This window comes from Hirundo rustica, chromosome 2 (genome assembly GCF_015227805.2).
Source record: "Hirundo rustica isolate bHirRus1 chromosome 2, bHirRus1.pri.v3, whole genome shotgun sequence".
NCBI classification, from domain to species: Eukaryota; Metazoa; Chordata; class Aves; order Passeriformes; family Hirundinidae; genus Hirundo; species Hirundo rustica.
The window spans coordinates 13928968-13945589 of record NC_053451.1 but is presented as its reverse complement, the minus strand read 5'-3'; the positions used below and the strand labels follow the sequence as shown (position 1 = coordinate 13945589).

General features: G+C 38.5%; 1 protein-coding gene across 9 annotated transcripts in view; it reads right to left on the bottom strand.

Annotated features, from left to right (window-relative positions):
- ROBO2 (roundabout guidance receptor 2) overlaps positions 1-16622 on the bottom strand; it is an 865503-nt gene that overhangs the window by 115034 nt on the left and 733847 nt on the right. For all 9 annotated transcript variants that reach the window (XM_040055477.2, XM_058419277.1, XM_058419279.1 and 6 more), the window contains exon 6: positions 5686-5813. In XM_040055477.2, coding sequence (XP_039911411.2) covers positions 5686-5813 — 128 coding nt within the window. The remainder of the gene's footprint in view (positions 1-5685; positions 5814-16622) is intronic.

Below are 16622 nucleotides of genomic sequence, written 5' to 3'. Positions count from 1 at the left end.
ATAAATATACAAATATATTTCTGTTAAAATCTCATCCTCCTAGAAAGCTGTGAGTTAATTACATGAAGTAGTGTTTTCTTTAGCTTCCTTTAGGTAAGGAGAGGTATTTTTGGTCTGCATTCCAGTTAACTTCCTGAACAAAAAAGTGCTACAAGATTTGACTCATCGTTTTTGTTAAATGACAATTTTAACAGAAGGGTTTCTTGGTGGAGAGGGAAGTTACTTTGGTTTGTCTTACCAGACTTTAAATTAAAAAAACAAAACAAAACAAAACAGGATGGTTAGCCATCTTCCTTGCCTAGTCTTGAATGAAATAGAGCTATGAACTGCAGACTGCAGAAATTAGTTTTATTTTAGTACTTAAGCAAAAAAGCCAATAGAGGCACACGCTATCACTGTCTTTCTACAGGTACACGATTAGATAAAAGTGACTGACTCTGATATTCTTAAACACAGCAATTCCCAAATACATTTGTATGGGAGTTCTATGTCAGACATCTTCAGGGTTAGACTTATTTGCTCAACAATCCTTTCACAAATCATAAAAATTATCACTAAATAATTTCATAAAGACCATATGCCCATACATTAATTATTTCAAGATCAACCATTCTAATTTCAGTCTCTGGATAAATTCTGTAGAAAAATAAATTTCTTGGTCACAGTTGTTTTCTTTCAACAACATAAAATAGCCTAGGCAGGGAACATGTGGAATTGACCACTGCATGATCACACAATCATATACCTGGACATAAAATAACTTGAGACCAAGACCTGCTATATAAGCTTTGGATATGGAATCAGGGATGACTCAATGGCCTGAAAAATCTTAAAAAAGAATCAGTGCTGTGAAATGAGACACTATCAATACTGCTGAAACCTATAATTTTCTTGTGAATCTCCAGTAATTTATTTTACATCTTTTTCACAGAGCTTGAAAGAGTCTCCACTTTTCTTTTTCCCTTGCCTGTCTTTTAAGAGTCAGCAAAGTGAAAAAAATATATCTACAAGTAAAATACTTTTAATTTTGTGGCATTTCTGAGTGAATGAAGAAGCACACTAACTTCACACCCCATTTTCTAAGCAAAGGAAAATTTTCTCCCAAGTTTACTGCAGTTTTATACTTCTGCAACTCCTGGGAATGAATCACTTGATAACCAGCCTAATGCCAAAAAAATACAGTGGTGATTTGGGTTTGCTATCAAAATCCCAAATGGAGAAGACTAAATTTCTATTCTGCACAGGGAGTTCTCCAAGGTGTGGATAAGCCCTGCTGTGGCTCTGGAGGTATTTGGCTTGGTTCCATGGATGTTAGTTCAAGCAAGTTAATAAGATGGGATCACCCTAGTTCTGGAAACAGAGGCCTAACCTGGATTTTATCTTTAAATTACTCCAATCTTTCTTCCTCCAAACTCAGAACAGTGAAGAGCTGAGATGAATTCAAACTCACAAGCTTTAGTCAAACACATATCTAACAAAAGTTTTGACTAAGTAAAGACCAAACCCCTCATCAATCTCCATCGATACCAGTACTGACTTTTTACGCTGACCCAAAAAAATAAGAGTAACCATATTATTATTCTAAAAGGTACATTTAAATACAAACTACAAATATCAGAGGAGCAAACCACTCATTAAACTAAATCCATGCAGGCACAGAGTAAATATTCATGAAAGAAAATTGAATCATACGTTCGGGACATTTCTGAACACCAGAAGTGAATTTCAGCTTCTGACAGTTGCAAATTTTCCATTATCCTCAGTAAGATTTTTAAGCATTTACAGAATTTCAAAGGCACAGGAAATAATATTTTCAGTGTGATAGTTAAAAACCTAGAAGTTGCTCAAAACAGCCTGCATTCTATACAGTGCACTCCAAATTGCACTCCAAGATGACCCAAGGGCAGAAATCAGTGATGAACTTCCTCAGCAAGCACAGAGATCTACTCCATCCCCTCTTCAATTTCAGCACTTCTTCATTTCAGAACTCTTTGAACGATACAAGAAAGACAGGACATGCAAAGCCTGTGGTTTTACTGCTGTGCAGGAAAAGCAGGATGAGCTGATTGTTTAGGGCCTGGGAGAAGCTCACCAAAGTCAACACAACCTTTTCTGTCAATTTCAGTGGCTTTTACACCAGGCTCAAAACCAGACCTATAAAAACATCTGAATGAGTGACTGTGGCTTGGTATTGGCACACCCACCCCCCGTTTCACTGCTCAGTACTTGGTGATTCGGCAAATGTGCTTGTACATGACACAGTAGGAAATACAACGTTTGGAAATAGCACTTTGTCAGACAAAACCGCTCGCCTGGTGTTAGACAGATACAGCTATTAAGCGCTGGCTGCTTATTCCAGCCAGTGAAATGCTGTTGCAAATGAAAGATGAAGCATTGCATGAAGCCATGCTAAAATGGATAGAAGGATGGTTACTTACCAACGGGGCGAGCTGTTGACATTACAATGGTGTAGTGAGAACATAAAAAGGAAATTAAAAAAAGAAAAGAATATCTGTCAGAATGCATGACGTGTAATGTTACTTTCCATTATGGATACTACCATGACTGCTAACCCCTCAAATGGCAGCCTAAGTCAAATGTTCACTGCAGTTATTGTTTAGTCACGTGACACTAGCATCCCCTTTATTTGAGCGTAGCATTTGAACAAGCTAACTGGAACCATTCTCTGAGTAACATTTTTATTATCTTCACATGCCATCATCAAGTATCATTGTTAATGCCTGATAAAAGAAAAATTGCATTGCATTAGCACAAACTTTTAGATCCCGATGAACACATCAATTTAAGCCTCACACCGCCTAATGTCATGCAAGGCATTTCCTTTCTGAGTTAAATACCAACTGAATTTTATACATGACCAGTCAGTACAGCAGTAGGGGCTAGAGAAAGCGCAGGACAATTTTTCTTATTCAGTAATAGGCATGAAAGCTTACAGCACAGTGCTTTTTCATCACTGACAGTGCTGATGAAAATATAACAAATGGGCTGAAATGGCCACAGAGACTTCAACCCCGAACCTCCCAAATTACTGCTTAGGTAACATCTACTTCCTAAAAAATTGCTGTTAAATGATTGACAAGTTAATACTGTTTCAGGCTGATACAGAGATTGAAAATCTCTGCTGCAACAAGTGATCTCTTGGTTATAGCAACAGCCCTTCATTATACTTGTGCTGGGGATGAGAGCTGTCAGTCCCTCTGCTAATAAAATATAGACATCCCTTTCAGAAGAGCTGAAAAAATGGACATAAAATTGACTCCAGGTTGCATCTGTGTAGGCAAAGCTTCCCTTATTTTATCAGCAGCAATACCTACACATTTCTGAGCAACTGCAATAATTTATTTTTTTTTTTAAGATTACCAGCCCTGTGTGTTTATGTGCAGGCTAGGGTCAAATGTAAGATGTGCACATTCAGAGGTAACGGAGCTTTCAAGGGCCTTCTTAGCTCTCAACCTTTCCAAGACTCTGTCCCCATTTCATTTAACTCTGTCTAGTCTGCTGCTGTTCTCACCCATCATCAATTGGAACAGTTTTTGGCTTCCAGTATCATGGACATACTCCTTCTTCTGCAGAAAGATGATGTCTATGAGTGATATGCATCTTTCCAAGAGAGAAGATGGAGTCTGGGTCACAGAACTCAGATTCTGCTGTTGTTTGTGACAGTGTAATGCAACTTTCTCAACTGCATCTCCATCCTCTGGTTTAAGAAGATGTAGCTGTGAATGAGGGAGCTAAGGCTGGTGTCAGGTGTGCAGATGAACTACATGACACCTGCAAGGTCCAAGACACACTCAAGGTAAATTTTGAAATGCTAAGTGGTTTTGCTCCTTTACATGACATGGTAAAACCAGTGTCAGACAACACTGTTATTTAAGAATTTAGAATTAAGGCTTTCTCTAATTAAGAAGTCCATTGTTCATCATCCCTTTAAAGTCAATGGAAGATTTCCCCATCCTTTGTTTTCACAAAATTCAGGGTGATAGCTTTCTCTAATGAATTTCTTGGTTTTTCATTTTCTGTCATATCCTGAACATGTAGTATGTTTCTAATATCATGGGTTCCTTTGTATTGAATAAACATTATGTATTTGACTGTAAATGACAAACCCAGGGGGAAAAATACACAAGATAATGAAAACATGCTTTTACTGGGGGAAAATCGATTACACATTTTCTTGAGGTTTTTTTTCCTTTCATTTCATTGGACTCAAGCTTCAGTAATTTCAAGGGATTTTTTTTCTGGGTTCTAGCTATTGTTTACATTACAAGTCGGGGTAGTAAATCCCAAAGGCTTGCTCCAGTAATGCACACAGTGGACACAGTTCTAGGAGTATTTAAAGGCCAGGGAATTGGTTACCAGAATTACTGGACACTGTGATCCTGCTTGTGACAAAGGAACAGAGTGAGACTGTTTCTGAGACTTGACTGTGGTGACTAATTTTCCCATATTGCAAAAGGGAAGAGCAATCTCTTACACACCTGTTTCTTCAACTTAAAATGGGAAGAGCCATATTGTCACTTGCAGTCTAAAGTGAACACTGAGATAATATTTCAATAGATTATCACAACCCTCTCTTTTCTTTGTTACATACCAACATCTCTCCCCCAACAAAGCCACTCATTGGCTTTTTATTTTTTTTTCCCCCCCTTTGAATTCAGCAAATTAAACTGAACTGTGTCCATGCATTAAATGGATGGAAATGGAAGCTGGCCTCTTGGGTCAGTTGACCCCAGTTCTAATAAAGCAATCCATTGAGACTTTCAACATTTGATTTAATGTGTATGAAAAGAGGAGGACAGATAAAGCTAAAAATGTTTTTATTAACCTTTCACAGCTCTACTGAAAACTGTCAGCATGCACCACTAAACTGTGAAATAGTGCCTGCATGATATCCATTGTGCCAAATTGCTGCTTATCTTTTGGAATGAAGTAATAACTATTATATTCTATTTACTCAAATAGAAATATTAGCTTACAAACTTTTTCTCTCCCCACAATCTTTAGCATGTCTATATTTGCTGTCATGAAAGATATTTTGGCAACTCATTATTCCACTAGCATTACAACTTCCTAACCAAATCAAAGAGCAGCACATAGTGAGTGGATACTTGAGACCACAAATATTATAGGAGAGAATAATTTGTCTTTACCTTGTAATACTTAGAAAATGTAATTAGGATTTTCTCTTTCCTTTGGCTGTGGTTTATTTTTTGGATAAAGAGTAGTGGTAGAGAGCTTAATTATGGCAGAGCTAATCCCATCATAATACTATATGTATTATGCTTGTCATTAATAAATATGGTTACTCTACTCCTTATACTACATAGAGAAAGAAATGTGTCTAACAGCCCGAACTGATATCTCACATATTAAGGTCTATGCCCACAGTTATGCAGTGCTTGTTTATGCATGTATGCATCTGCCCTTCAATAAAACCACATTGGGACGGGACTTTAACTGCAGGGGGATCCTATCCCACTGAAATCAATTAAAATTTTGCATGTGGTATCAACAGGACCAGGATTTCACCTGCGCTGTAAATCAGTGTGGCAGCCACCATTGCAAAGGGGATGTGGAGCCCAAACAAGGGCAGGGAAGGATGTGGCCCCTCTCATCAGAAAGCAATTATCCATGTAGGACACAGGCCTCTGTTGGGGCACTCACCTCGCACGGTGAGCGTAGCAGAGGCTTCCACTTTTCCAACCCGATTCTCAGCGATGCAGGTGTAGGTTCCTTCATCCGTGCTCATGGCTTTCTTAATGCGCAGGGTGTAGTCGTCTTTGATGTCATACCTGTGTCACAGCAAAAGAATGAAAACTCTTTTTGTGGGCAACAGAAATGAACAAAAACTGTCAACTGGAAAACGCCAGTCTGAATCTATCTTGGAGCCAACTTTGGAAGATAAAGTATTATCCAGCATTAGATAATTCCATGAAGCATTAATCTCCATGACATTTTTATTGCACTCTGCATTAGTTAGAAACTTTACATAAAATTAGTATTGCTATGTTCAGTATTAGGGCTTTATTAATAATATAATTCACTTTGTCCTTGATCGAGAGCAATAAGATAAAATTAAGGTATCAGACATCAGTTATCAATACATGACAGCTCAGGTTTGTCATGCCTTTAACTATGTGAGCTACACGTTTTACCTTTTGCTGATTTGAAAATTTCCTTTTATATATAGTTTTCCCCTACAGAAGCAATTCCTTAGGGAATGGTGAGCATGTTGGTAAGGTTCCCACACTACCCAATTGCAAACAATAAAGAATATATTCAAGCTCTGGAAGGTGACATTTATTGAAGAGGCACATTAAAGCAGATTTATCAGTTTCACAGAAATACAACAAAATGATTCAATAAGGGTGGACAATGACATTTTCTCTTTCTTAAAAGATATTAGAAACAAGTCAATTGTGCTTTCTCCATTTCTTTGTTTATATTGTTGAAATAATCCTAAAACTATGAGGATGTGTAAAAATTAATGCAACATACTCCAACATGCAATGAACATTTATTCTCAAGGCATTTAGATTGATTATACCCAGAAAAATATTTTCAGTTAAATTGTTATCATCCTGCAGAAGTCATGGTTAAAAAAGTATTTTAGGCTCTGATCCAAAGCTCATTAAAATCAACAGGAGACTTCATGTTGTATAAAATGTCTTTGGTTCCCTAATCAGGAAAACCCTGGTTATCAGCACAGATACTTTATCCTTTAAATATTATTTTGTTAAATTATTTTCAACAACGTTTCTTCTTGATATAATACATTAAGTCACCGTGAATTTAGACTTGATTTCAGATTCACATGTATCAGTGAAATAGGAACAAGAAACTAAAGACATCTCTAAAGACACTTCAGGAGGTGTCAATACTATTTATCACTGTATACACACTTGTGACATAATTTTAGAAGGACTCATTTACTTTCTTTCTGTTATGCAGTAAAGGCCTTATAGACTTGTACAGGAAATGTATTGAAATCATATGGAAGCGCACCCTTAAATGTTTGGACGAATAAGGTTGTAATGCAAACTAGAGGAATGTTGTCAGGCTCTGCAAGCATTTTTAGATCCTTTGGGAGCATGAAAAATAGCTTTTAAACTCTTTTTGTGTATATAATGTACATTGCTATTGGTTCCTTTAGTATAGGTTTGTAGAGAGTGCACCATGTGCTAACAGACTTCAAAGCATCTTAACTCAAAGATCCCATATGGTGAAACATTAAAATTTCTGCTAGGTCTAACTAAAGCTCACAACATCAATTAGAGCATTCCCAGCAATTCTAAGAACAAAGAGCAGTCAAGACATCTTTTCACACAACACAACTACTCTCTATATTCAGTGGGTCCATTCTATCAATTAGCAAGAAATCATTTAATAAAGATGAATTTGAGGCTAACTATTCTGTTAGGTTTAACATAAACACATATAATACTATTTCCTTAGAAGTTACACTTAATTGTATGTATATGCAGTGCCTCACATTTAACTGATTAATAAGAGATATGCCAAGGGGAAGAGTAAGTAAGTAGACGCCATGGCAAACTTTAGAAACTTGTAAGGATAATTTTTTTGCCAGCATAATGCCATTGGTAGTGGTGAGGGGGCAGGTAGTTATGATGTTAGAGAGCCTAATACGCACTTTCTGGAGAACTACACATCTATTACAACTACATTCAACGGCCACACACAGCTAAAGACCATTTCTTCTAGACTGCTCACAAATTATGTCATTTTGCATGCTGTGCTGCATTAGTCAATGGCAAATAAAAATCACTGTTTTCATAAGACAGATACGGCAAATTGTCCCCCTTAAAAAGCTCAAGAATATTACAACATTATCCCACAGTGATGGAACAGTTATTTGTTTTTGGTGATCACGGAGTGCTCTTTGCAGACAAGAGCAAATGCTTATTTTCTTGACATGAGGCCAGCTCTAGGAGACTGAGAATATAAATTTGTATTCAGCTCCTGTGTAATGAAAAAACTAAGTTCAGTTGTAATATAAATATGAACTGGATACCGGAATCAGGACTATAAAGCTGGGCAACAATTAGCCATCTATGTAATTGATTTTTTTTTTTTTTTTTTTAATTCATCCAACAGAATGCCATCCGTGTGTTTCACTTAACGCTGCTGAGAACAAAACAGACATGCAGCAGGACCGTATCTGAGAGAGGAGCTGCCTGAACTGGGATGCAGGCAGGCTGGGACAGGGAGCTCCAGCGTGCTGTGGGCTGCAGCTGACTCACTCTGCTTCCTGTCACGGATGTGCTGGTGCCGGCATGCCAGCCAGCTGCCTCGGAGGCTCGGGCAGCCTTTATCCCCGCACCTGCCAATCATGCACATTGTGCCAAGGCTGCTGGGCGGAGGAGCCAGCTGCGCGGCATGCCAGGACGCAGGGTGGCGGGTACAGCCGTCAGCTCCCACTCGGGTCACCAAACGGAGGCTGGCGTAAACATGTCACTGCCATGGTCCGGTTAACAATTAATTCAAGGAGAGGTTCATCTCTCCCGGTCTGCCTCTCCAACAGGCCGTACTTTTGGACCGCCCTAACAGAACGTGCCATCTAGCAATTAGATTCATCCATAGATGGACCCGTGGGGCATTAGAACCATCTGCTGTCCCGCAGTACTGATATGCTGCCCGTCAGTCATCTGTTCCACCCTCACTGTCCCCAGAAGTCACCACAGTTCAGTGAGGAGCTTTGGCAGATGAAGCAGACAGGAAGGAGAAAGGAGGGAAGGGAGGCTTTTAGCCTGACCCACATCAGCACAAACAAAATAATGAGGAATGAAGACTGAACATCTTTTGAATTTGTCAAGCATCCACCTGCTCAGCCTTGAGGTCTTCTCTCTGTCCTAGAGTCTCAAATCCACATAGCAAGACATTTTCACCTCATTTTCTGTTAAAGTTCACTCGTATATGGATCAGTGTTTCTGAACACTTGGGAATGAGGATCAGGGTCCTCTCTGCTACACCAATCACAGAGAGCATTTACCAGGCTCCTGGATTGACAATGGAATGGCAGAAAACCAGGGCGCAGTGGTTAAATCGCTCCTTAACGTTGCCAGTACATGAAGAAGGCTATGTCCTCAAAACATGTGCAGTGTCAAGAAACAACTTGTGACACACTGCCCAAATATTGCTGACTCCTAGCCAATTAATGCAGTATTGAACTAAAACCACGGGGTGTCAGACATCAGTTTCACATGTTTATGGCCATCTAATTGATTGTAAGTACTTCTCTTTGTTAAATGTTCAGGGGTGCTTAACCTTTTGGTTCAGCTCAGACTTCAGCCATCAGACTGAGCTGGGAGAGGTCTTTTAAACAGCCACTCAGTCTGTGCCAGACAATCAACCAGCCACTTTTGGGCACCACGTTACATAATTTCTGTTCTACAAGTAATAGAACAGGTCTGCCTTTAATTAAGCGAAAAGGAAAGGGTTGGCAGGGGACTGGCAAAGAAAAAAAGAGAGAAACAAGAGGCACATGAGAAAACACTGCTGGTAGGGAAATTCTAATAGGAATTGGGTGATTTTGAGTGAAATCTGGCAGTCTCTGGCACATATGAATGCATTCATTGTTGCTAGTTCTGATTAATGACAGTTGTACAATAGTGTGCTGACAGTCACTGCCATACAGACACAATTTTTTTTTTTTTTTTTTTGATATGAAACACTGCTGAAAATGCAACCCAATCAGATTTGGCCCCTGAACAACATGTGCTATCATCACTGTACTGTGAATTGAGATTGATTGGTAACCAGCTGTGACAAAGTGGGAAAAAGAGCCTTGTCTTTTTCAAGAAAAGAAAAGAAGAAAAATAAAAAACTGAATTGTGTCAAAACCATTACCATCTGCTCAGCCAAACAGCAAATAAAACAAAACACATTAACTGTTTTTAAGTATCACAAATTAATGTACTAAGGTTGAATTCATGTGTTAAGCATTTAAGAATAAACTTGAATTGAACTGGTTTTATCACAGTTGGAATTTCTTTCCCCACATTTGAAAATGTATTTGTTCATACTCAGCCATCAATCTTTCTCATGGTTATCAAATAAAATATAAAGAGAGAAAAATTTACTGAAGTTAGAGACATTTAACAATAATTTTTGGTGGGTTTTTTTTGTGTTTTTTTTTTTTTTTTTTTTTTTGCATTTGATACAAATTTTCCACAGTGTTTCACAGACCCCCTAGTTTCCATATTTTCAAAAATGTGTATGCCGCTATACATAAAAAAAATGCACCCCTTTTGTTTTTAACATGCACAGATAGCAAAAATGCATCCGCAGCTGGAGTCATTACATTCCTAAATATCCAAGCAGGCCTAACTGGTAATACAAGGATGTACTTATTTTAGCAGTGAATTTTAAACTTCACAGAATGCACTGCTGAACTCAACAAATCCGACTCAAGAAGTCTTATTCCTTGCTAAAGGGATATTGCAAGAGGAAAATGTCACATCTAAACTGTTAAAGAATTATGCCACTGGCCTCAAAAAAATTGCATTAATTAATATCAGGTATGTATTTTCATCTAAAACATTCTTAAAAATAGATTAAATAATAAATTAGAATCTTTGCATGCACACATTGTAGGCTTGCCTTTTTTTTTTTTTTTTTCCCAGAGATGGCACAAAAATGACTTTGCTCTATTTTCTTTTGCCTGTTTGCCAGACTATTTTGCAGAACATGCATAAAGCTTCAAGATTGCTCACAACATCGATGATTAGGAAGCCCAAACAGAGAGATGCTACTGGCCAAAACCAGGGTAAACAGGAGGTAGTTAAGGAGGCTTAAGCTTCTGCCTCCACTTCTGTTTTGTGGTCCTGGCACTTGAGCTCCCAGCATTGTGCCACAGCTTTTCACTGGCTCCTGCACTCCCTGCGCCAGATGGAGGGAGCCAGAGGGAAGCTGCAGTGACATGGGAAGTGTGAGCTGTTACCTGCTTCAGGCTTGTGTGATCCAGCAGCAGAAGGGAGAGCCTCCATGCCCACTGGCAATGCAGATCTGACACAAGCTGAGTTTTACTCACTTCCATCCTATGCACAGATAAGTGGAAGAAGAAAGAAGCCCAAACCTATATGGGTAACAGCTTTCTGGGGAAAAGGCATAGGAGTGTCAGGTTTCGGTTCTCTAGCAAAACCTGAATCAGCGACAGTTATGGATACATTTGTGTGCACTGGTCTCAAATTACTCTCTTGTGCCCCTGAAATCAAAAGCTGCTTTTTGCTGGGTGGCTCTAAGACACTGCTTAAAGCCATGATAAATTGAGCTACCTGGGAGCGATCTCTAAGGTACTGACAGGATGGCTGCCCCTCACATCTACGTGTCCAGATACCCATTTATTTTTTGGCCCTGTCACTCATGCCAGAAAAAGGTAGAAGACAATGTTACATTACTTCAAATTTCTTTGTGTGGTGCATATTTGCAAGCTGTCATATAAAAGGGTTTCTATATTTCGTACTTCTTTATTCTAACAACAAACCAGGAAAAGAGCTGTGTGACACAGGCTCTTGTGTGATTCTTCTTCAATTGTGATTTTTCTTCAACTATGCTGATGCAGGTTCTGCTTTAGTCCAAAACCTCTTATGTGTTGTGATCAGCAGATTTTTTTCTATCTCTTAAACACTCTCAATTGCAAAAATATAAAACAGAAACCCACACTGTGCTGTTTTAAAGCAAGGTATTCAATAAAATGGTCTAAAACTCATAAAATATGTTACAGTTACTGGGCCAACATGGGGAAACCATACCTGTGTCCAAGGAAATAGTGTTTTCCAAATTATCTGGAAGCATTACACTCCACAGCACTGTTCTTACATGCAAACAGGCAGGTGTGACTGCACATAAAAATGTGTAGTCTCTTACAAAGTCAGGAGCCATGTGCTCAGAAGAGAACCAAGAAATAAAATTGAGACTGGGTTTTGAGTCCCTTTGAAATAATTTGGAAACAAACAGCAGTTAAGAACAAAACATATGTCTGGGAATCAATGACTCAGTAAATCCTATCCAAACTTAGGCAGGTTCCATCCTTTGCCTCTCCATTTCTGTTAGCACATGGAAGTGTTCTCATAGGGAAATAGCACATGATAATTACCAAAATGGGCTTCTGATTTGATTTTAGTTCCAGATAGAGCTCCGCATTTCAGAAACCGGAGCGTTGGTGGAAGTATGATCTAAGAGACCTTGTAATCACTTGGCATGGAGACCTATCCTCCCGTCACCAGGAGTCATCCTTTTCCTCACAGATGAGACGCATTTGTCAGGCACTTGGGGAGATTTATATTATTAATGCCTATGTCATAAAGGCATCCCTCAGAAAAGCACCCTTGATGCTCAGAGTTATCTGGTTTTGTCCATTTCAGCTTTTGAAAAATTGAAATGTTACTGCAAGGACTGGAACAAAGGAAGAAGGTCTGAGCACAGACTGGCATCGTGCACCCACTAAACTTGTCTTGACGCATTTTTTTAACATGAGCATGCAGATCATGAGTAGTTTTAAATAAACAGAATTTGTGTTTGCCTGTTTATTGTTATTTGCCTAAAGCACATGAAAGATTACTATAAACTTGTCAGAGAAATGAAATATTTCCTAATCTGTATTTTGAATCAGTAACCAACCTTGAAGTGGTAATTAAAGATGAAGTCATGTTAATGTTGTAATTGAAGTGCCTTCAATACTGCAGTTGAGCCAGAAGTCATATTCTTAAAAAGTACATTTTGCTAGTTAAGCAATTATCAACATAGAACTTACTGAGAGGAACTTGAAATAATTTTTAGGCTTAAGACTTTACCATTAAAGTGTTTTCACTGACAGTGTAAGTTCATTTTTTTTAAACTCAGATGACAACTTTTGTATCCCATGAAGGTATGGAATGTGTTAAAGGAGAAGAAATCCCTGCAGGCCAGACATTCCAGTAGCATCGGTGGTTAGAGCTCTTACTCCCACTTGAATATAACTAACAGCTTCCTCCTCCCTGTTTTCCTGAGGCTTTCATGGAAAAAAATGCATAGTTAAAGATCTTTACTTTTTAATTCAATTACTTTAATGGTTGATAAACTGATAAGAGAAAGAAGGCTACCTTAATGTTCCAAAATTTACAAATACAGTATACAAACCATGTGATTACTAAGCTTTTACTTCAGTACATTTTGCTTTTTTTGATACTAAAGAAATATTTAAGCAATAGTAGGAGTATTTTGAATGAAATTCTACATTAAATTTCACTGTGTCCCCTTCCTGCAAGACTATTTTTTACTGCAGCCTTCTGCGAGTGGAAAGTTCAGATAAACCCACGTTTGAGGGTACTACAACTGGCATTAAATTTTGTTTCTGAACTCTTCTAGTGACCTCATTAATTCTCTGATTTTTAACTATTTTATGCTGCAGAATAAGAAAGGATAAAAAGAAATAGTAACATTCTCCTGTGACAATACAGTTTCTAGTGCACTGTCAGTGATCACTTCCTAGATCACCAATAGTTCACACAGCATAAAGACAAAACATGCAGGCAGGAGTGCTAGTTGACACAATTTCCTTTATGGTTGCTGTCCACGGAGTTGTAAAGCTATTTTTCCAACCTTGACCCTTATGTAAGCAACTGGAGAGTATTTTCATGAATCTGCAAACAGACTGGCTGAAACAATAGCTCTTCTTCAGCTCTGTGGTGAGAACTGACACTTAACATGAAGCCAATTTAAATGTCAACGTTTTTAACTGTTTCTCTGCTGATCAGTCTAGCAGAGCCACACATCTACCACTTTTGCTCACAGCATTTAATATTTCAGACAAATGGAATGGCAGGCGACTCCTGGGTTAGACTACAAACCTCTGGGGGAACTGTAGGACGATGCAATTATAGGACTTTATTCAATGTCAAGTTTTGAAGGATTTAAAATGTAAAAAAAAAATGCTCTCATTTGCACAATCACTTGGGCATGTACTCCTCACATGACCGTAAGGAATATGTTTCCACTTGCAGGGCAATAAGGGATCTGTGAGAGGCAAAATAGCAATCAGAGGAAAGGGATGCTCAGCCAGAAGTGGTACAGGAGGGGGCACCCCACCATCACTGGGGTACATCATCTTGATGCTGTACACACAAAAATTAACCTGAATCCAATTTACCTCTCATCACCTCTCTGTCTCTAAATGGTATCTTTGATTTTGCAGAAGTTTCCTCAAATGGTTAACTACAACAGGTGAAAAGATGGTTATTCTGCACTTGGCTGAGATCTGCCAGTGTTCACTTGTGCCCCACAGACCCTGCAAGTTCCAGAGCGACTCTCTCTGTGCCAGACATCTACAACAACATCCTCTGCAAACCTCCTCTTCTGCCTCCACATGTGTGTAAGAACACAAATACCACATTGAACCTCTGTCTTTCACTCTCTCTTTTTGACAAGCTATTAAGAACATCCAGTCTTCTCCCCTATGCTCCTCATAAAGGGAATAATCTCTCCTTAATGCTTTAGCTTCAGGAAAAAAAAAAAAAAAAAAAAAAAAAAGAGATGGGTATGCAAATCATACAGGATCTAACCAGAGATGACAAATGGAACATGTGATATAGCTAATATGAAAAACATCCTTTTCCCCTGACCCTTTATTTAAAAATGTTGTGTTATTAATTGCAATAGAAATTTGGTGATGTAACCAAAGATTATACTCATTACACTAGTAAAACACACTCTTTACTCTAATTAATTTTCAATACACATTAGACTGCATTTTGTTACAATCTGCACAGATATTAACTCGAACAAAGCACACAGCGCTGTAGTGTTATTAACTCATATTTCATTGAAAGGTCATTCTCCCCTTGGTTGTATCTAGAGGGGGGTGGAGTTAAATATCTCAATATCCTATCCACAGAATAAAAATGGAATTATGGAGCACCACCATTTATTCTTTTAAATTACTGTCCCTCTTGCTTACAGAGCCTTATCTTGCGGTCATGATGCGGTGGGTATGTGCAAGGGGCCCACCAAGGCTCTCATGAGAGAGCAACAGCTCTGCAGACAGCAAGGTCAGTGAAGAAGGAGGGGAGAAGGAACTCCAGGCATGGGAGCAAACTCCTCTCCCCGAGGAGGAAGCAGTGGCAAAGACAAGGTGTGATGAACTGACCACAACCCCCTTTCCCTGTGCAGGAAGGTGTTTTTAAGATTTGGTTCTATTTCTCATTATCCTATTCTGATTAGATCGATAATAAATTGAAATTATTTTCTCCAGTTTGAGTCTGTTTTGGCCATGATACTAATTGGACAAATTGATGAGTGATCTCTCCCCATTCTTATCATGATGCGTGAATCTTTCACTATATTTTCTGCCCCATATCCAGCTGGGCAGGGAATAATAGAAAAGCTTTGGGGAACACTTGACATCCAGCCAGGTCCATCTCAGTGGAGAAATACAAACGCAAAAGTTCTCAGGCTATCAGGCTCTTTCTGGATCCCCTCTTAAAAAATTCAGCTTTTCTTAGTTCATTAAGTTTTCTGTCAGCTGTGTTTAAATCCATTTCAAAGATTTGCATCTGGAAGACAGTAAGATTTTTTTCCATTTCATGTTACATTCCTAGTTTTGGGGTCACAGGAAGCCATGGAGGAAAGCAGTGAAATTATAGGTGTGCTTTTTCATTAAGCTCGATCAGAAGTGTGGCAGACAGTATTTCTGCCCCGACTATGCGTATGCATAAAAAAAAGGCGGCCAGTTTTAAAAACACAACAAGACTAACACCTACACAGGCTTGTGCTGTTGCAGCTAACGCATATCTTAGCCTACATTACCTCTGTGCTTTAAGAATTCTTATTCCCAAATAATTTTTAATGAATGTTCCTAATCTCCAGCAAGTAAGAAAGCTTTCTGCGCTGTTTTATGATTTTCACTGCTGCGCATCACTGCTCGGTTTCATTTAATAACTTACAATCTCTCAACACTTAGCAATATACCTTGTGTAAACTACACACCACTTTCCTTCTGAAGCATCACTCTTGGTTTTTCTGCCCACACTCCCATTGTGTGGGTGGTACATAAAACAAATACCTCTTCCTGCTGGTGCAGTTGCCACTTTTCATCTCTAGTACAATATCCATCTAATCAGACAGAGCCTGTAAATGCAACTTAAAAGAGCAGGTTATAATTTCATTAAAGATGTATTTACTGAGCTAAAACAGCTGTTCTGAGCTGGAATGCAAAAAAAGGCCTATGTGATTGCTACTCAGTCATTTTTAAGGCAACTGAAAAATACATTTGCTGAGCTAACCTCACTCTCCCGAAGAGCTGGCACTGCTAACTTCTTCTGTATAAAAGGTTTAAACAGTTATTATAGTGTGTCATAAATTTTGACTTGTAATTGAAAATCTCTTCACTTCCTAAAAAAAAAAAAAAAAAAGTACTTATTACTTGCTATATAATTACAGACCATGCAGCTGCTCTCCTCGGCTTCGCTAGAAAATTTGAAGACATGAAACACTGTACAAACCTTATTCAAATGTTATTAAATTGCTAGTCATAGATCTGCCACTCTCATACTGTAGGCTCTCAAATAATGTCATTTTCTTCCTGTTGCCAGGGCTAAAATGTAGAT